At 35.5% G+C, this 21483-nt stretch overlaps 1 protein-coding gene across 1 annotated transcript in view; it reads right to left on the reverse strand.

Annotated features, from left to right (window-relative positions):
- Positions 1–21483, reverse strand: part of brinp3a.2 (bone morphogenetic protein/retinoic acid inducible neural-specific 3a, tandem duplicate 2) — a 76103-nt gene that overhangs the window by 44050 nt on the left and 10570 nt on the right. The window contains exon 2 of the mRNA XM_046859503.1: positions 6847–7102. Coding sequence (XP_046715459.1) covers positions 6847–7043 — 197 coding nt within the window. The 5' untranslated portion in view covers positions 7044–7102. The remainder of the gene's footprint in view (positions 1–6846; positions 7103–21483) is intronic.

Raw genomic sequence — 21483 nt, forward strand, 5'->3', positions numbered from 1 at the left:
TCTTTAAATCCATCCACAGATGTCTATTAGATTTAAGTCAGGAGTTCTGATTTAGCCAAAAAAGGACATCCACCATCCTTTTCTGAAGCCATTGAGTTGTTCTTTTGGTTGGTATGTTTATGATCAGTGTTGTGTTGGAAGCTGAATGACCATCTTCAGCTGCCTAGCAGAGGGACGCAGGTTTTTCAAGAAATTGGATTTACTTGACATCATCTATTTTCTTTTCAATCATGACCAATCCTCCAACCCCAACTGGAGAAAAAATAAAACACAATATAATGCTGCCACCACCATGTTTCACAGCAGGTCTGGTGTGTTTTGGGTGGTGTTCTGCATTTGCTTTTCATTGCACTTGGAGTTCAGTCAAAAAAAAGGTCAATTTTGGTCTCATCAGACAATTTTTTGCCAGCTGGCATCAGAGTCTTCCAGGTGTGTTTTTGCATAGCACAAACAAGCCTAGCAATAAGCCTAGTGTTTGATCTGGAAGTTGGTTCGATGTACCTAAGCAAGTTTATACTGTAATGATTTACTCTGTGTGCAATATTTTAAAATGTTCTCACTTTGATAATGAAGGATAGAATGTGTATTTTAAGTATTGTGGTTTTTTTTTTTCAGTGTGTAATGATAACTTTCTATAGGCACTGTACACATTATGTGACCTTGGCAATGCAGCGGAATAAAGGTTATCACCATAGCAGAGGGAATAAACACTAAAGGCATCCTCTGTAATCATCAAATGAGCAAATACGTGCAAACTCAGAAAAGGTTTGATATATGTAATTTAAAAGCACACCTTAACAAGTGACCTTGGCTGTGGGCAAAATCACTACCTAAGAATAAATCATAGTATGCACTTAGCACTAGACAAACTGGACAATTTGGCACAGCATTACCTATGCAACACTAAAAAAAATAATAATAATAATAATTATTATGTTCTTCTTTCTATTACAGCTGACAGGAATTATGGCGGTTACAATAAACTATACAAAATAATGTCCATATATTTAAAACAAATGACATTTTAATAGAAAATAAACAAAAGTACAGCATGCGACTTAGTTAACGGGTGTTAGTGTTACTGTTGTTGTTTTTTGCAACACACTGAAAAAAACAATACATTTACAAGCAAATCGTAGCTGACAGAGCTGCAACTAACCATTTTTGTTCATTGAATAGTCCATTAAATATATTTTTAGCTTTGTCTACTTTTTGAGATGAACTTCCTCACCTTTTGCTGTGAACCAAAAGTAAAATGTCGACTCGAAAATTGGGCATACAACACATTTTTAACAATTTATCTTATGTTATAACCTTAAATAGATCAATCAATGATTGATAGATTAGACTAGACTACATACACTAAGTCTAGACTACTAGACTACAGATGAATGATGACATTTGTTAGCAGCCATTGTTTGGCCATACTTAGATACAATAAGCCTAAAATACTGCTTTAGTCATGTAAAAGCCTCAGTTTTTTTGTTTTTTTTAATATATTTACACCTGCTCAGTATTGCTGTTTAATTAAAACAAATAATGAATATTCTTGGAAAGTAGCCACTGGTCATATGCAGTAGCCCTTCCTGCTATAGGCAACACTGCATTTGCCCATGATATGAACTTGCCAGGGGCATCACTGGCTCATTGTATTTTTTAATTTATAAAGTAGGAGGTCTGAAAATCACACTATACATGCCAATCCGGTAGTATGCCAAGAGTCATCAGTGGCACAGCACTCGCTGCAGGCAATCAAGTGCCGACCACTGCCCTGCCATCAGCTCTGATTTAGTCAAATCCATGATTCGTTATATATGTTATAGGCTTATATCATGATTACTTTGCCAGCAAGTCTACAACGTGTGCCATATCCAATGCAATAATTAATCATAGGTCAGAATGCAAGATACAACAGATTTATTTCAATGGTGTTAGATGCATGTGCTGATTGATTTATAAATAGTGCAAAAAAATACTGGCACAAAAACAATATAAGGAAGATGAAAGCCATGACCTGAGCATGGACATTTGAAGGCTGCGGAAAACTACGCCCACCATGAAAGACAAAGTAGAAACAAAGAGTGCAAGGTGAGGTGGGGTTTTATACAAGTGCTAATCGAATGTGAATGCGGATCGGGTGTAGAAATCAGATAAAATGACATATGTGGGTGAACATGGCTTTTAACTTCATTTCTATGGATGTGTGTTATGGTTTATATGTGTTTCCATTCATTGGCAATGTCCTAAAATATTTAGTGTCCACTGTTGCACTGTCCTTTCATTCTGGTTTTAATGTTTGCAATATTTGTAGCCAAAAGGATAATTCAAAGGAGAGGGAAGTCTGGATCTTCTCTTATTCTTTCAAAATGCGAGTGTCCAATTTCAGATTAAAAACCCAAAGTGAGCACAGATAATGCTGCAAGAAACACTGCAAAATATAAAAAAAAAAAAAAAAAAAAAAAAAAGATTGACATGGCCAGCATGGTATTTCTGACTCTGACAGCTACATCACATAAATGTATATGTTTTTTAACTAATAATAAATTTTAAATAATGACTCACACGGTTATGTTTTTTACTCTGTAGTAAGTTTGCCGGCATATAAAAGATACTCTAGTTACTGGGGATGAATAATAAACTTCAGGCAGCAACTAATGTTCATAGAAAAAAAAAAATCTAAGATTACAAGAATAAAGTCATAGCAGTACGAGAATAAAGTCAAAATTTTGAGAATAAAATTATAGCTATACAAGAATATGCCCACTGGTGTTCAACCCACTGGATTTCTTTGATCATCCTTCCCACTGTTAGAAAACATTATTCATGTAATTTTTACTTTATTCTTCAAATATTTCGACTTCATCCTCAAATTGCTGCGATTTTATTCTCGTATTCTCTTTTTTTTTTCCCAAAAAAATATTACGACTTTCTTCTCATATTGCTACTATTTTAATCTTGTAATCTTAGATGTTTTTTTATCCAACTGTTCGTAGAGAAAGTAAAAGTCAAATCCTGATCTTGATACCTTTATTATTTCTCCTGCAGACTCTTAGATCGATGTCACTCTGTAGTCCCAAAAAGATTTGCAAGGTGACAGGCGAACTGCAAATTTTATAGATAGCTAGACTAACTTTCTTATCCTCACGGCAAAGCTAGAGTTCAACCTGAAAGTAAATCTACAGTGCTGAGTGCATTAGACTCTCAAAATAAGCTAGAGGAGCACACATGGAGATAAATGGGGAAAAGTTCTAGTGGATCATGCCTTGATCACATCTGGCTTAGATAAACATCACTTCTCAGGGGGTTTAGCAATTATATGCAAAAACAGCTGTCAAACATGCTGCTTCTTTTCTACAAACATCTTCAGTGCAAAACACGAAGCTACTCATGAAATAATTAACTCCAGCATGTTGTGGATGATGACACTGTATGTCATGCATAATAAGTTGAAATCAAGTGCCTAAGCAATGTCATTTTTTATTTAAAAAGTAAACATGGAATTTCTTCTGGAAAACAATCAATCATGAAAAAATGGATTGTGTTTTCTACTAATAATATACATTGGAACTCGTGAAGCACTTCATGTAATATTCTCCTATTACACTTTTCGTAGTTTACAATGCAAGAACTATACTTGAAATTCATGTATAAGGGAAATGGAAGCTATAATCGAATCAGGGTGGTTTATCAGCGGGATGTCAGTAATGCATATTTTACAAGACACCTCAGAGAATATCTTGCTTCTGGATAGAATTAAAGTAAACAGAGTTGTGTTTCTACCAAACCAGATGTTTGTCACATATTTATGACATGACTATTGCCAATTTACAACATTACATCCAAATGCTCATAGAGATCCTGGAGTAAAGAAGAAACACCTACTCTTTACAGTAGGGTAAACAATATATATATTTTACATACATACATACATACATACATACATGCGTGCACACACACACACACACACACACACACACACACACACACACACACACACACACACACACACACACACACAGTATCTGTTGCACATTTCAGAAACTATTTTAGTATTATAGAAATGAAACTTGGATATACTTGAGAATAGTCAATGTGCAGCTTGTATAGCAGTACCGATTTAGTGTCCTCTAAAAATAACTCAACACACAGACATTATTGTCAAAATAGCTGGCAACATGTAATATAATTTTAACACGTTAACCTTAAGTGAACATGTTCAAACTTTGTCCAAAGTGTCAATATTTTGTGTAAACACCATTGTTATCCAGCATTGCTTTAATCCTCCTGGGCATGGAATTCACCAGAGCTGCACAGGTTGTTGCTGGGATCCTCTTCCACTTCTCCATAATGACATCACAGAGCTGCTGGAAGTTAGACGCATGACGCTTCTCCACCTTTCGCTTGAAGATGCCCCACGGGTGCTTAATAGGGTCAATATGGTTTAGTTCTGGAGACATACTTGGTCACTCCACCTTCACCTTCAGCTTCCTCAGCAAGGCAGTTGTCATCTTGGTGCTGTGTTTGGGGTTGTATGTTGGAAAACTGCCATTCAGTCATTTTTGAAGGAAGGGCATCATGTTCTGCTTAAGAATGTCACAGTACATGTTGGAATCAATGTTTCCCCTTAATGAACTGCAGCTCCACAGTACCAGCAGAACTCATGCAACCCCTGAGCATGATGCTACCACCACCATGCTTGACTGTAGGCAAGACACTATTTTCTTGGTAGTCTTCACCAGGGCCTCACTATACATGCTGGACATTATCTGAGCCAAACAAGTTAATCTTAGTCTCATCAGACCACAGGACATGGTTCCAGTAATTCATGCTTTAGCCAGCTGTAGAAGATGCTTCCTTTTCCTCATGACGACATCCATGCAAACCGACTTGCTGCAGTGTGTGACGTATGGTCTGAGCACTGACAAGACCTTCCCCTTCTGCAACCTCTAAAGCAATGCTGGCAGCACTCATGGGCCTGTATTTTTAAAGGTTTGGAAAACCTTTTTATGACCAGTTTCCTGTAACTCAGTTTTACCGATATTCTTATAGCCGCAGCCATCTTTCAATTCTGATTCTCAAATCCTCAGAGAGTTCTTTGCTATGAGATGCCATGTTGAACATCCAGTGGTCAGTAATTGTACTCAAAGCACAAAATTTTAATTGCTCAAAAAACAGCTGTTATCACTTAGGGTATATTCACGTTTTTTTTTTCAAGCAATTTTGACAATATAGCCATATTTTTAGTTATTTTAGAAGACAGTAGATATATAATGCTATTTAAACTGTGCATTGGCTTCTCTAAAATATATCAAAGTTTCATTTTTTATAGTATTGCCCCTTGAGAAGACATGCTAAAATAGTTGCTAAAATGTAAGGGATGTTCTCACTCTTGTGAGATACACACACTGACCAGACATAACTTGACCAACGAAATTGATCACCAATTATAATCACTTGTCTAATATTGTGTTGGTCCCATTTTGCTGCTAAAACAGTCCTGACCCTTCAACAATAAGCAGCATTAAAGTCTTCAGCAATTTCAGCTAGCATAGCTCGTCTGTTGAATCGGAACTCACAGACCAGCCTTCGATCCCAAGTGCATTAGTGAGCATTGGCTGCCGTTGACCATGTCACAGTTTCACCACTATTCCTTCCTTGGATCACTTTTGATAGATACTGACCAACCAGACTGTGAACAACCCACAAGATTCTGTCTGGTTCTGTCCCAGTCATCTAGCCATCACAATCTGGCCCTTGTTAAACTAACTCAAATCCTTACGCTTTTAACACATCAACTTTGAGGACCAAATGTTCACTTGTTGCCTAATATATTTCACCCAGTAATGATATAAAGTCATAATGTTCTGCATGGTTGGTGTTTATGTTTATTAAATATAGCAACTGACTGACTTGGAATGACATCTGGGGAAAAAATGATTGGACATTGATTTTTTTTACAAATTAAATAATATTTTCTATAATGTTCTTAGATAAAAATGCTGACATAGCCAATCTTGTCTTAATATGGCTAGATTTCAGTTCAAGAAAGCCTTCACTGCTACCATAAATAAATCTCCCATGCTGATACACATGTAAGACAAGGAACGTCTAATTATTATAAGAGACACAATCTTAATATGTTGTTGCATGATAATTTACTTCTCAGTTTTAAACATTGACACTGTGTTATTCATTAGATTTCTTTCATGTTAAAGCAGAACACTGCATGATTCCCACACTGAAGGTGCTACATTTTCTACAACAGCAGCTCTGCCTCTCTTTTTTTTCCAAGTTAAAAAGACGAGGGTTGTCCTAACACCAGGAAACAAAACACACACACACACACACACACACACACACACACACAGCCTACTGTGTTGAAGACTTTCTTTCAAACATACTGATTGTTACAAGGAATTGACAAAAGAGAATCCTTCTATAATTATGTAAAAGTCTCTTTACAGAGAACTTTACAATATCAGTCTTTTATTGATTAATTACAGATATTTTTATTTTCACTAGGCTTAGATTCCAGCTATAAATCATCCACCATTTAAATTTATGTAAAATTTGTAAATGATATGTAAATGATACTATATCAGAATGGGAAAAAATGAGTATTACTAGCAGATTACACCGTACAGCAAACAGGAACTAACTTGTCTCACAGACATTCCACAACATTAAAAGCAACCATAATGGTTAAAAATACTTGTGGCATTTATTAATCAAATTAAAAGTATAATGGTATTTATCCATTTCAGGGTAATCAGAGAAATACTTCTTTATTGCACCATGCCATCATGGATTATACCAACATTTATTTAAATTGAATCCTTTACTGACCTGTATATCTTGTAGCGAGTAGAAAAGCCCTGGCGGTTCCTCTCCACAAAGTCGGTGTACTCTTGGGAGTGATGGAAGGGGCCCTTGTCGGAGAGGAGCCAGTCCAGGGGTCCGGCGGGACCTTCCTCAGTTAAACTGGCGCAGGAAGCCAGCCAGCAGTGAAAGCTGAGAGATAGCAGCAACTCCCATAAAGCCATGAGAGAGGATTCACTGGCTCCACCACTCAGCACTGGATATCAACATGGCCACTCATCTCCTAAGTGAAAATAACAGAATTTATGCTTAGTATACACACTTGAGCTTGCAAACAAACACACATACACACTGGTAATTAGCCAGAGGTTCTCCTGTGTCCTTAAGGGAAATGAAAATCACTTCAAGACCATAGAGAGATCTCACGATTATAACGAGAAGAAAGACGAGTCTGCTAATTGTCTGAAAATGAGGAAAATATGGACACACTTCAGATGCTTTCCATGAAATCATTTTTGCTTCTTCCTAAGGGACAAATTGATGCCTGATTAACAACAAAAATATGAAGTAATGACAGCTGCTTATAGTTTACATCTAGTGCTCGCTGGATTATGACATCACGTTCAAATTCTTTCCGCTAATATGACACTTTACATTAAATAATAAAAAATAAGCCTATCCATGAAACTGTATAAATCCATAGCTTTAAATATTGTTGCTATAAATCAGTAAAATGCCACCATCCATGAGATCCATTCTGTATCTGTTTTACTAATCATTTTGCTCTCTGCATTACGGCCATATTTCTTCACTGTCTTTTTTCCTAAAACTATGAAGCAGATGTTGAAAAAAAAGAAACTCATTATGACAGCAATCTAGAAAGTTGATGTCTGGCATGAGACCAGATGTGTGCATAGTAGATCAAAGAACAGGTGTATGAGAGTGCAAAAAATAAATACATTAGACACCACTTCAATATTCAAACAGCAGTTTTATTAATATGGCACAATGACTGATGAGGATGTCTTCAAAATATATTATTATTATTTTTATTAGTAGTATTTGTATCACCTTCATCATCATTATTACTATTAGCATTATTTTTTTTTTTATGGACCCAAAATTTAGCCTATTAGCTGTTGCATTTTTTTGTTGAATCGTTTTCTTTATAGTCCCAGTAGCGCCAACCACCACAGGGACAAATCCAGTATTGGCTTCTCTTATCCTGATGAGCACAATCTTTATCTATCTATAAATAGATATAGAATATCCCAGACATTGTTGAATATAATTTAAGTCTCTGCTGTGGAGATGCTCATTTGTTGGTCACGGTTCATGGAAAGTGAATCTTAAATCTGTCACGGGGGCGTTGGATTTACTCTCGCACATTAAAAATATTTATTAAAAGCTTTTTTGCTTTTCACATTTTTATTTACATTATTATCATAATAGGCTGTATATAACCTTATTAAAAGAAACTGGTAGTTTTATGTAAAACCAGACATTGCACCGTAAAACCAGTGCACCATTGTTATGCTGGTTCTTGTACTCAGTAGGTGGCAGAATTTTGAAACTTTCATATGTTATAATAAATCCTGTTTTTTCACATATAATGCATTTGCTGTATGCACTGAATTTGCTGTTGGAGGATATTTTATTACTGGTACCTGGTGATGAGTGCCTAGTCATGGCTGCTGTAATCAGGATTTCAGTATCTCCCGTCGACCCGGAGATGCTCAGCCATGCGTCATTAGCAATTCTGTTAACAAACAATCTAGCAAGACTCTGGTAGAACTGCTTGTTTTAAGTATTCAAATCTTCTAGGCTTCAATATTGATCTTGATTCTTTGCTTCACTGACGACAGATCTACAGGCTGTGCTGGCAGGAATCTGCTCTTGATTTCTTTTTTAAGGTAGTTCTTTTATAATATAATTAGGTCCATAAATTTTGGGACATCGACACAATTCTAAAATTTTGGCTCTATACAACACCACAATGGATTTGAAACGAACAAGTTGTGCTTTAACTGCAGACTGTCAGCTTTAACGGCAGTAATGGGAGAGAATAATAATTATAAATGGGACAGAATAATAATCATAAATCAAACTTTCACTTTTTTAATACTTGGTTGCAAATCCTTTACAGTCAATTACAGCCTGAAGTCTGGAACGCATAGACATCACCAGACGCTGGGTTTCATCCCTGGTGATGCTCTGCCAGGCCTCTACTGCAACTGTCTTCAGTTCCTGCTTGTTCTTGGGGCATTTTCCCTTCAGTTTTGTCTTCAGCAAGTGAAATGCATGCTCAATCAGATTTAGGTCAGGTGATTGACTTGGCCATTGCATAACATTTCACTTTTTTTCCTTAAAAAACTCTTTGGTTGCTTTTGCAGTATGCTTTGGGTCATTGTCCATCTGCACTGTGAAGCCCCGTCCAATGAGTTCTGAAGCATTTGGCTGAATATAAGCAGATAATATTGCCCGAAACACTTTAGAATTCATTCTGCTGCTTTTGTTAGCAGTCACATCATCAATAAATACAAGAGAACCAGTTCCATTGGCAATGCCCACGCCATGACACTACCACCACCATGCTTCACTGATGAGGTGGTATGCTTAGGATCATGAGCAGTTCCTTTCCTTCTCCATACTCTTCTCTTCCCATCACCCTGGTACAAGTTGATCTTGGTCTTATCTGTCCATAGGATGTTGTTCCAGAACTGTGGAGGCTTTTTTAGATGTTGTTTGGCAAACTCTAATCTGGCCTTCCTGTTTTTGAGGCTCACCAATGGTTTACATCTTGTGGTGAACCTTCTGTATTCATGCTGGTGAAGTCTTCTCTTGATTGTTGACTTTGACACACATACACCTACCTCCTGGAGAGTGTTCTTGATCTGGCCGACTGTTGTGAAGTGTGTTTTCTTCACCAGGGAAATAATTATTCGGTCATCCACCACAGTTGTTTTCCATGGTCTTCCGTGTCTTTTGGTGTTGCTGAGCTCACCGGTGCGTTCCTTCTTTTTAAGAATGTTCCAAACAGTTGTTTTGGCCACGCCTAATGTTTTTGCTATCTCTCTGATGGGTTTGTTTTGTTTTTTCAGCCTAATGATGGCTTGCTTCACTGTTAGTGACAGCTCTCTGGATCTCATCTTGGAGAGTTGACAGCAACAGATTCCAAATGCAAATAGCACACTTGAAATGAACTCTGGACCTTTTATCTGCTCATTGTAATTGGTATAATGAGGGAATAACACACACCTGGCCATGGAACAGCTGAGAAGCCAATTGGCCCATTACTTTTGGTCCCTTAACAAGTGGGAGGCACATATGCAAACTGTTGTAATTCCTACATCGTTCACCTGATTTGGATGTAAATGCCCTCAAATTAAAGCTAAAAGTCCGCAGTTGAAGGTTCACATGGAGTTGGTTCCCTTTCTTTGCATCTGTAACAAAAGTGTTTCTGAATTTTGAATATTTATCAAGTAGAGCATTCTGTTGTTAGATGAAAGACCGATCAGATGATTTCTGGTCTTCTTATGTAAGATCAGAAATCATCTGATCGGTCTTCTCATCTAACAACAGAATGCTCTACTTGATAAATATTCAAAATCAGCCAGTCAGGTCAATCAGGTTTTTCTACACCAAACTTAAACAATCATGTTTTTATGGACCTTGATTTGTGTACTAGACATGCTGCTTCCCCAATTTGGTCTTGCAAAATTGGAAGCATATCACTGTCCAAACTGTCTTATGCCTTGTCTTATGCAAATGTGCTAAAGCATTACGATTTTAATTCACTGAAAATAAGGGGCATAGCTCAACCACTGCAAAAACAACCCTATACAATTATCTGTACTCCACCAGGTTTTACAGTTGACAAGATACAGTTAGGCAGTTAATGTTTTCGTGGCATCTGTCAAACTCAGACTTGCCTTTTAGATTGTCAAGCAGAGAAGCACAATTCATCCACAAAACTACACAGAATTTCCAATGCTGCAGAACCCAGTGATGGCATGCTTTACACCACCTAATCCAATTTTTGGCATTGTACTTAGTGATGTCAAGATAGGTGCTTGGCAGTGTTGTGCTAGTTACGAAAAAAAGTAACTAGTTACAGTTACTAGTTACTTCATTCAAAAAGTAACTCAATTACTTTGTTGATTACTTACACCATAAAGTAATGTGTTACTGTTAAAAGTAACTTTTTAGTAACTTTTTTTAATGTTCCCATTAATGCCCTTTTATGCGTATGGTCTACAAACACAAAACTGATTTAAAACACAAAGTAATTTTTAAACACTTTTATTTAAGTCAGACCAGCACAAACTGAATATATCACAAGGATTTCTGAAATAAATAACAAAACAAGCTGAATAATATATTCAGAATCAAAAACTAAAGTGGCTTCTGCTGTTGTGTTGAGCTCTTAAAAATGTTTCTTTCACAGCTGAAGTATGAAAATTATCAACAATATACAACAGAGCATGGGGTTAGCTTCTAGCTTCGTCGAGGCATGGATTTTCTGGAGGAGCTTCGACAGATTGGAGTTGCTGCTATCGCAGTAGATACGACCTTCGAACCAGAAAGACACAGCTTACATTTGACTAAAAAGTTTTTGTCTTTATGCTCAACTAAAGTGAAATAATGAGCATATTTCCACTTTGAGAAACTCGTCTTGCTCTCGCCTCGACTCGCCATTACTGCCGCACAGACGTGAATAAACGGAGACACGCCCACAGTGCGTCTTCTTCGTGTTTACAGTGGTTCATCCACCAATCCTACAATGTGTCGCTGCTGTAAACAGGTTAGATTGTAGGCTACACTTCAGCCCAAATTAATTCATTTATAAAAGTAGAGAGAGAGAGAGAGAGAGAGAGAGAGAGAGAGAGATATTGATATTTATATTGTTTATGTAATTTATTTGTCTATATATATATATATATATATATATATATATATATATATATATATATATATATATAGACAAATAAATTACATAGGCATTTAGTGCACGCTAAATGCCTATGCAATTTGTGTTATTTCTTTTATTTGTGTATTTCACTTTTTATTTATATGATTTTTATCAGTTTTGTGACTATATGAGCTGTATTTATGCAAATCTTTATTTTTACCCTCAGTTATAGTGTATTTTTTTTATTGTCATTATTATTATTATTATTATTATTATTGTTATTATTATTATTATTATTATTATTATTAATATTATGTGCTTATAAAACCAGAAAATAGCTTATTGGTTATGACCGGTCAGTTCCAGCTGAACTGTTGAGGTGAATGTTTTGTGACCGTATGCTGTATTTATACGACCTGCGTGTCTTTATTTTTACCCTCAGGAAACACAACGCATGGATGAACTCTAAAAAGAAAACTGTGTGAAAGTGGTCTTTTTTTGGAAGAACCTGACACGAGAACCACGAGGGGTTACTCTCACACAGCACAGCTTTTGTGCCCATATTAATTCTAGTGGAAGTTTAGTATGCTTCAGCTGTGAAATCAGTAATGCATTGGTGACTTCTACACACCATGCACCTCATGTGACTTCATCTGGTTTTCTGCTTTGTGGCTGAGTTGCTGCTGTTTCTAAATGCTTCCATTTTCCAATAATATCAATTTCTAATAGGACCATGGAATATCTGGCAGATATGCTATTTTAAGAACTAACTTATTGCAAAGGTGGCATCCTTTCACAGAATATGCTTGAATTCACTGAGCTCTTCAGAATGACCCATTTCGTTTGGAGATGTTTGCAAATGCAAATTCAGTGCTTGAATTTATAGACCTGTAGCTATGGGTCTGATTGCAACACCTGATTTCAATAATTAATGGTTTGGTGACTAATCTTATCAGTGGTCATGAAGCATCTTTCTATAGTTATTTTAAATGTTAACATTTAACATTTTCATGCAAATGCTCTGACAAATATCAGCACATATCAATATAGTGGTTTGTTTGATGGATCGACTATAAAAGAAAAAAATAATTACAAATATTAAAATTGGATTTAAATACAAATACCAATTTTTTTTTCTTTGCTAAATTATCAATATGCATAATGTTTGTGTCATCATCTTTTGCTTTGTATACTTCCTGTATTTGTTGAAGGCATGTGCTTTAGTTAAAAATTAAGATTAATTATTTTTTGGAATTTAGCAATCAAAATGTGCAATGAAGATTAAAATTAGAGGACAATTAATCAAAACATTGATAATATATTGCTAATCATCGCTCACATTTAAAGAAATATAAGAGTATACCACTGTTCAGCTAGCATGTTTTATAAAATAAAATTGCACTTCAACAAAAAGCTTCATTTTTTAACAATTTTTTAAGGTTAGTAGGAAAAAGATTTGTAGGAATTGTAGAGTACCTTGCTTTGAATGACTTCATAATGTCTGCATCTGCAGGACATCACTAGATTCTCACACTGCTCTGGTGAGATTATAATCCACTCTTCTTTTTTTTCCCTCCACATTTTGTGTAGTTGTATAATAATAATGCAAAACCTTTTTATTTCTAGCAAATGTTCAACCTAAAACTAAGCAGTTTTATAAATATCCGGATGTCATCCAAGACATTTTCCCTATGCGTATTCCTGTTGATTTCCTAAAAAAAGGCACAATGTAACAGAGAAGATGAGGAACAGGTTCACAGAACGAACCCACTCCGATGTGGGCTACAATACGGCTTCTGTGATTACAGCACATGTAAAAGCTGGTCTTTTTTACAGCATGACATCTAATTCTTCAGCACCGACGTTTGTGCTCCTCCATGCATAATGATGAAGCACCTCCAGTGGAACCCAACAGCCGCTCGGCTAGCATTCCTGAACACAGCGCTCTACAATGCTCTGGCAAGTCTTGGATAGAGGGACTTCAGAGGAGACATACCATTTATTTTTAACAGCCACTTGTTCTGAATAACTGTTACTCTGGATGATCCCGTTTTTTTTCTTTTTCTGTGCTTTTAATTTATAGCAAATGAATGTTTATGTTCTATGTAAGGAAAATTGCAAGTTGATTACTATTATTATTATTATTATTAATATTAATATTATTCATATTTCATGTTTGGCCTGTTGAGCACCTCACAATTTCTGTGGCAAAAATTTGTTATGCATTAAGGTATAATTTTATAAAAAGGTGTTTACATGTAACCTGGATGTTTCCATATAACCTTTTTATCATTTAAACATCCTTTTAATTACAAGTGAAAAAACCACACCCACACTGTATGCCTTTTCAATGTGTGATTGCTATCTTGATTTAATGACAGGATGTGCAAATTAAAATCAGGCCTTTGTTGTTGGATGTTCCCTCAGGCCAGGAATGAACACGCTCGCAGAAATTAAAGTAGATCGATTTCCAAAAGCACAGCAAAACACTTCAAATGTTGCTGAGACAGCCGCCAGCAACCCCAGGATCTGGAGCTTTCATGTTATTTCAATAATTATATTACTGCATTGTAATGTCTTATATTTAAAATCAAAAGAGTCATTTACCGGTCATATAAGGACTTAAAGCTGCATATAATACTGTATCTACTAAACACTCAGTTAAATGCAATGTTAATTTGTAAAATAAGAAAACTAGCCTGCTAGCTCACTAATTCAACCAGTACAAATGCAGTGTCACTTTCCCTTCCTGAATCATGCTGAAAACATTTTGCATTTGACCTGCTCCAGCTTTACCCACAAAACTGCAACTGCATTCCAAGAGCATGTATATAAGATTTCACCTTCTGTCTATATCTAGAGTGTAAGTTGAAGTCACTTGATGTTGCTAACTATTTGCCTGAATCTTGTTTGCTAGCTTCTCTTTGAACTATAAGATACCGTAATTTCCAGAATATTAAGCGCACCCAAATATAAGCCGCACTCACTGAATTTTACAAAGATTTTTATTTTGAACATAAATAAGCCGCACCTGTCTATAATGTCTACACTGAAACTAATAAACTTTACACAGGCTTTATAAAAGACAGTGTCTGTTACACGGCTTGTATCTAAATAGTAAACTACCAAGAAAGTCATTGTTCACTGTCTTCCTTTTTCCTTTCACAACAATTTCTCTCGGGAGTTTATCTTTCGGCATCGTCGTGCGTTTAAAAATCACCATCGGTGAAGCTTTTCTCCCGATGCCGTGCAGCTCAGAACACAGGTGAAGTGTGTTTTTTCATGCCCGGTTGTTTTCAGCGTGACGAATGATTCGCATTTCCTGTAGACAGTCCGAGTGAGCGGCAGGTCAAACGTCAGAGGAACCTCATCCATATTTATGATGTGGTGCGGCCCGATTCAGTGGGAGCGCATCTGATTTAATATAAAGAGTTTCATTGGTTCACCTAAACCCGTTCGGCAATTTCATTGGTCTAATGTTATGGAGGTTTAATGTTTTGGAAGCATGAAGTTTGTGAAACCGGGAAAAACCCCGGAAAAATCCATAAATTAGCCGCTTCATTGTTTAAGCCGTGTGGTTCAAAGAGTGGGAAAAAAGTAGCTGCTTATAGTCCGGAAAATACGGTATTTTATATTGACAGCTTTATATTTGAAATACTTTAGATACAAGCATAACTATATAAACATACCCTCAATAGCACACCTAAAATGTAAGAAATAGTTGTAATTGTAGGAAGCATTCAACAATGTAATTAGCCTGTTTGTATTGCTACAATTTCTCTTTCTCAATCCACATAAAAACAGTTGTCCTGATGTGAAGAAAATGATCAGACTTTGATACTGCAGACAAACTCCTATGATGGTAAAATTTCCATGACGATCAAACTTTCTTGGACCAAGCATCTACCAGTGATTCACACATTTCATTAATTTACAAAGAATTCTTTATTCCTGCAATAATATTAAGCCTCTACAACAAAGATGCTCAACGATGGCCCACAGGCATCCATACCATAGATGAGACAAGAATAAAAAAGCCATTGATACAGATCCAGGGATGCAGATCCTCATTTATAATTTAATATAGCATATTTTGTTTTACTTTTAAGCTGCAAAAAGAGGAAATTTCAATTTTAATTAGCCTTGAAAAATATTTAAAAAAAAGGGAGCAGCTTCATTAGATGTTACTGATATTTCAAGAATATGTCTGTACAATTTATAGAATAAATTGCTGTATTCGGCATTGATATTGTACTATATTGTACTATAATTTAGACTGTTCTATAATTGTTCTATTTATACGTTTCATTGAACTAGAAAACTTTAAAAGTATAACTGAATTAGTTAAGCAGATTATTCAGTCAGATGTTATAGAAAAAAAAAAGAATTCTCATGTAAACATTTTGTCAAGTTAATATGTTACCTTGAACCTACATGGACTCATTTAAACATGTGCAAAAAGTAAAAGAAATATGCAAAATGTTGGACGTTTTCTGTATTATGAGGTGCACGAACCGCTTCAAGACACACTATTTACCTTTTGTGAAATTGAATGTTTTATTGCTTAAATACTGCACTTATTTAAAACCTAGCTTTCAGTAACAGATATAATCCTGCAAATCTATAAACATATACTGTGCTGTTTCCTGCAAATAGGAACAATTATAGAGTCTGGTGTGATTGAAAATAGGAAATGTGATTTCTCGGAAACTACAGCTATTTGTATTGAAAGGGAAAAAAATATTATTTGAATGACTGTCCAATTGGCTAAAAAAAGCTATTTGTATTTGATAAAAACTATGCAAATTTTGTTTAATGAGCAATGTGATTAGTTGTGTAATTTACAGTTCGAAAAAAGACTGAAAATTATTTTGTTATAAAAAGAAAGAGAGAGAGAGAGAGAGAGAGAGAGAGAGAGAGAGAGAGAGAGAGAGATAGATTTAATATAAATACACTTCGGTATATGGACAAAAGTAATGGGACACATGACTTTTCTAGCCATATGTTGCTCCCCAAAGTGTCTTACCTCAAAGTTGGAGTCTCATAATTGTAAAGGATGTTTCTGGAAGCATTAAATTTCCCCTTATATAAACAAGAGATCTAAAACCTGTTTCAGAATCATAGTGTCTCTGTTCACAAAAGGAGCACCATAAATATATGGTTTAGGTTGAATCGGGTTGGAGTGGAAGATCTTGAATGGCCTGCTATAGAGCTCAGGCCTCAACCCTATTAAACACCTTTGGGATGAATTGGAACACTGGCTGCACCCCAGGCCTCCTCACCTCACCCTACATCAGTACCCTTGTAGGTGAATGAGCACAATTCTCCACAACACACTCCAAAATCTAATGGACCATCATCCCAGAATAAGGGAGAATATTGCAGCCTACTGCTGCATGTAGAGTAAATATGGAATGGGATGTTCAAAAAGCACATTGTATGGTCAGGTGTCCAAAAATAGCATGTGCATATTTGTAATCAGGATAACAATATATTATAAATTTAGGTCAATCCCTTTTGTATAAGTATTTAAATGGGTCAGAGCCTTATGAGACCGGTCCTATTTCTCTTTACAAAATACGCTTGATTATGTCCACAAAGAATAAGTCTGTTAGGGTATAAATAATTAAGGAAATTCTATTTGGGCGAACTTACAAATAATTATATTTTTGCATGTCTTTGTGGCACAATAGAATATTTTACACAATATCTTAACCTTATCAATTCTGGAGAACCAGATTTACATTTGCTCTTGTAACTACAACACTTAGGTCACTGTACAATCTATAGTAATTATTGCTAGTGTAAGTGATCAATATATTTAGCAGTTGTGGTACAGCATGGAAAGTTCAAACCAAGACACCTTGTTAGCTAATTGCATATTAAATCTGACATTTCAAATTTAACATGATTTTATCACATTATGTAAGGTCACAAATTCAAATCCCAAAATAAGAAAAATAAGAAAACTAGCCTGCTAGCTCACTAATTCAACCAGTACAAATGCAGTGTCACTTTCCCTTCCTGAATTATGCTGAAATCATTTTGCATTTGACCTGCTCCAGCTTTACCCACAAAACTGCAACTGCATTCCAAGAGCATGTATATAAGATTTCACCTTCTGTCTATATCTAGAGTGTAAGTTAGTCACTTGATGTTGCTAACTATTGCCTGAATCTAGTTTGCTAGCTTCTCTTTAAACTATTCACTATTTTATATTGACAGCTTTATATTTGAAATACTTTAGATACAAGCATAACTATAGAAACATACCCTCAATAGCACACTCATACATAGTTCATTTAAAATGAATAAATAGTTGTAATTGTAGGAAGCATTCAAAATGTAATTAGCCTGTTAGCATTGCTACAATGGCTCTTTCTGAATACACATAAAAACAGTTGTCCTGATGTGAAGAAAATAATCAGACTTTGATACTGCAGTCACCCAAATCCCAGGCACCACCAACCACCCCTCAGCATGGCCCTTAACATACACAAAAAAATACAAGAAATCAGTGGTGGATGAAGTGAAGCAAATCCACTGCTTACAGTACATATAACTCCAGTAAAAGTAAACGTTCCCCCTTTTTGAGCAAAAGTAGAAAAACCTTATTTTTTAAATCGTTATTGAGCTATTAAAAGTATAAATACTGATTCATGAGAACTATAATAAACTAAACAGAAAATCCCATAAAAGACTCTTCCAAGAAGAAAATATAAAACTCTATTCCAAGAAGCGAGCTGTATATTTTTTTACAGTGAAAGAACTCCATGAAACTCTGACCAGAACTGTGAGGTTACGCTCGAGGTCTCGCGACTCTAGCTTCTCATTTAACACAATTTATGTATTCGCTCCAAGAGAAACAGCATTTTTTTTTGTTTGTTTTTCCCCTGAAATATATAGGAGTTAAAATAAAATATTGTGCATTAATATGTAATGAAGTCGAAGTTTCCCCAAAATGATGAAATACAGATACTTGAACATGTTCTTAAGTACAGAATGCTGTAAAAGGTCCGGGTTGTGTTTATTCTAACTACTACATACTGTATGAACAAATTCATTTACATTTATTGCATTGTGAAGATGCCATTATTTAGAGCTCCAAAGACGTACAAAAGTGCATTGAAGTGTCTATCAATAAATACAGGTTGATACTGGTTCATAAGGTCTCAGATAAACTTGTGTTTAATAGCAGAAGGGCTCATTTAAGTACCGCTGGAAGAGGTTTTTAAAAAATCTTTGAATACTGGTAGTGATTCAGCTCTTTGGACATCAAGTGTAAGTTCTTTCCATCATCTATGTGCCAGAACAAAAACGAATCTTGAAGCATGCCTTTCTTTGTACCCTGTGAGATGGTGGGACCAGTTGGTGCAGTGCGAAATAAGTGTCTGGTAAAATAAGTGCCCTAAGGTAGAGCTGGATTTAGTCTTCTCTCCTTCTATAATTTGTATTATAATGGAACAATGTGAGCTTAGAATATATGCATTCTCCTCCGAAAAGACATTTGGGAGAAAAATGCATTTACATTTACACTGATGGCATTTGGGGGACGCTTTTATTCTCTATTATTATAAAGAGTAAATAATCAAGCTCATTTACCCATCATTTCTTACATTAATACATTTTCAATCACACACCCTTTTAAACACTCCTGAAGACGTGCTATGGATTTGTGAGTGATTCGGGCTTAAATAGATTAGTCTTGCACAGATATTCTATGGCAAATAAAATAACTACATTGTGTACTTGAAAAAAAAATTCAGCTCCAGACATACGTATGAACACGAAGAATATTGTGGGACAACTTGAACACTTTTTCTCTGCACATATCTCTCTTTTTGCACTACGACACTTTAAACTCTGGACTCGCACAGCACAGTGCACTTTATATTTTATACCGCACCATACCGCACACGGACACTTTACACCACACCATACCGCACACGGACACTTTACACCACACCATACTGCACACGGACACTTTACACCACACCATACCGCACACGGACACTTTACACCACATCATAGCGCACACGAACACTTTATGGACAATCAAAAACCACCTTAATTGTTTACTGTTTTACTGCTTACTGCCATGAGCATATTTTTGTATATACATCTTTTTCTCTCATATACATCTTTATATATTCTTATATTTTATATAGTATCTGCCTTCTTTTTCTTTGTTTTATTTTTCTCCCCATTCTATTCCCTCATGCCGGACCCTCGTAAAAAGCATTTCACTGCATGTCGTACTCTGTATGTATGTGTATGTGACAAATAAAATTTGATTTGATTTGATTTGATTTGATTCACTGTGAAGTAGGAGATAAATTAACCTTAGTGCACACAAACTTTTGGGCAAGTTGTACTTTGTGGAATCATCTGACATGATTGTCACTGATAGGCTAAATCTACAGTCAGGGACAGAAAGAAATCAACCCCACACTTGCTTCTTTTTCATTTTGTTTGTCATATAATTATAAAAAATGCAGAAAAAACAATCCACCCTTAAGACACAAGTTTGGAGCAAATAATCTGAAGTAGATACCAAAAATGAACAACTTATACTGATATCGTTTTATCCATAAAAGATAGAGAGGCTGAGACCTGATAACACTTTTATACCAGTCACTGCTGGCCATAAACAATTTTTATGCAACACTGTCTGACTATATACAGGAGGAAAAAAAAAAAAGAAGACCGTGGCGTTTCTCATTCTCTCTTCTTTCTTTAACTCAGAAATCACTTCTGGCCCATGTTCACCAGCCATCAGCACTTACCCACACAGGTTAGCTTTGACTCACACAGGAGATTCATGCCAGTACCAGATAAACGACAGTGAACTTTTTATTTTCCCTTTCGTTCTTTCTAAATGGCTGTAAAGAAGCTTGCGAGTTCTCAAAGGTATTTAATTGAACAATAGTTAGAAGATGAAACAAGAACAAGAACAAGTGTGTGGGCTGCTTTTGATCGTCTGTTCCAGTATATCTTATGGAGAAAAAAAAAAAAAGAAAAAGCTTTGGCACTGATAGATCTTGATGGACTTAGTTGAAAGTCTACAAGTAGTGTAATGCCACGTTTTTCTTCATCATTACTGTCTGTGTAGAGAGATTTGGGTTTGTAATTTGCACAATAATTCGACTGAAAGGTGTAATTAAGACAAATGAGGATAAACATCTACAGAAGATATGCACAGGTAGCAATGTAAAAAATAAAAAAAAAAGGGATGTTCAAATGAAAAGCAATAAAGCAGACTAAATGAAACGTTGGTATTATTTGGCCACCATGTAATTCAATAAATATTGCATCAGATACGCTGTCTAATCTAGCTGCTGTTTTGAGAACAAATAGCTTAAGAGATCATATATAAATAAATAAATAAATAAATAAATAAATAAATAAATAAATAAACAAACAGATAAATAAATAAGCACGAAAGCCCAGATTCAAAGCGAAGCGCTGAACTAAAGCATTGCAACTCTTAATCATCATCAATAATGAATTTGAAAGGAAAAAAAAAATAAGTGTGTGGCGAACTTAATATATTATGTAGTTTTATTTATAATTATAAGTAAAAAAAACCCCAAAAAAACCCACAATTGGATCTGGAAGCAATCTGTAGTTTTTTCTTCAGTCTCCAGTACTGCATATATACTGTATACAATATATATATATATATATATAAATTCTTTGTCTTTTTTTCGCAAGACGGTATCTTATAAGATTATCCGTGCATCAAATTGCAT

Source organism: Silurus meridionalis, chromosome 1 (genome assembly GCF_014805685.1).
Source record: "Silurus meridionalis isolate SWU-2019-XX chromosome 1, ASM1480568v1, whole genome shotgun sequence".
In the NCBI taxonomy this organism is placed as follows: Eukaryota; Metazoa; Chordata; class Actinopteri; order Siluriformes; family Siluridae; genus Silurus; species Silurus meridionalis.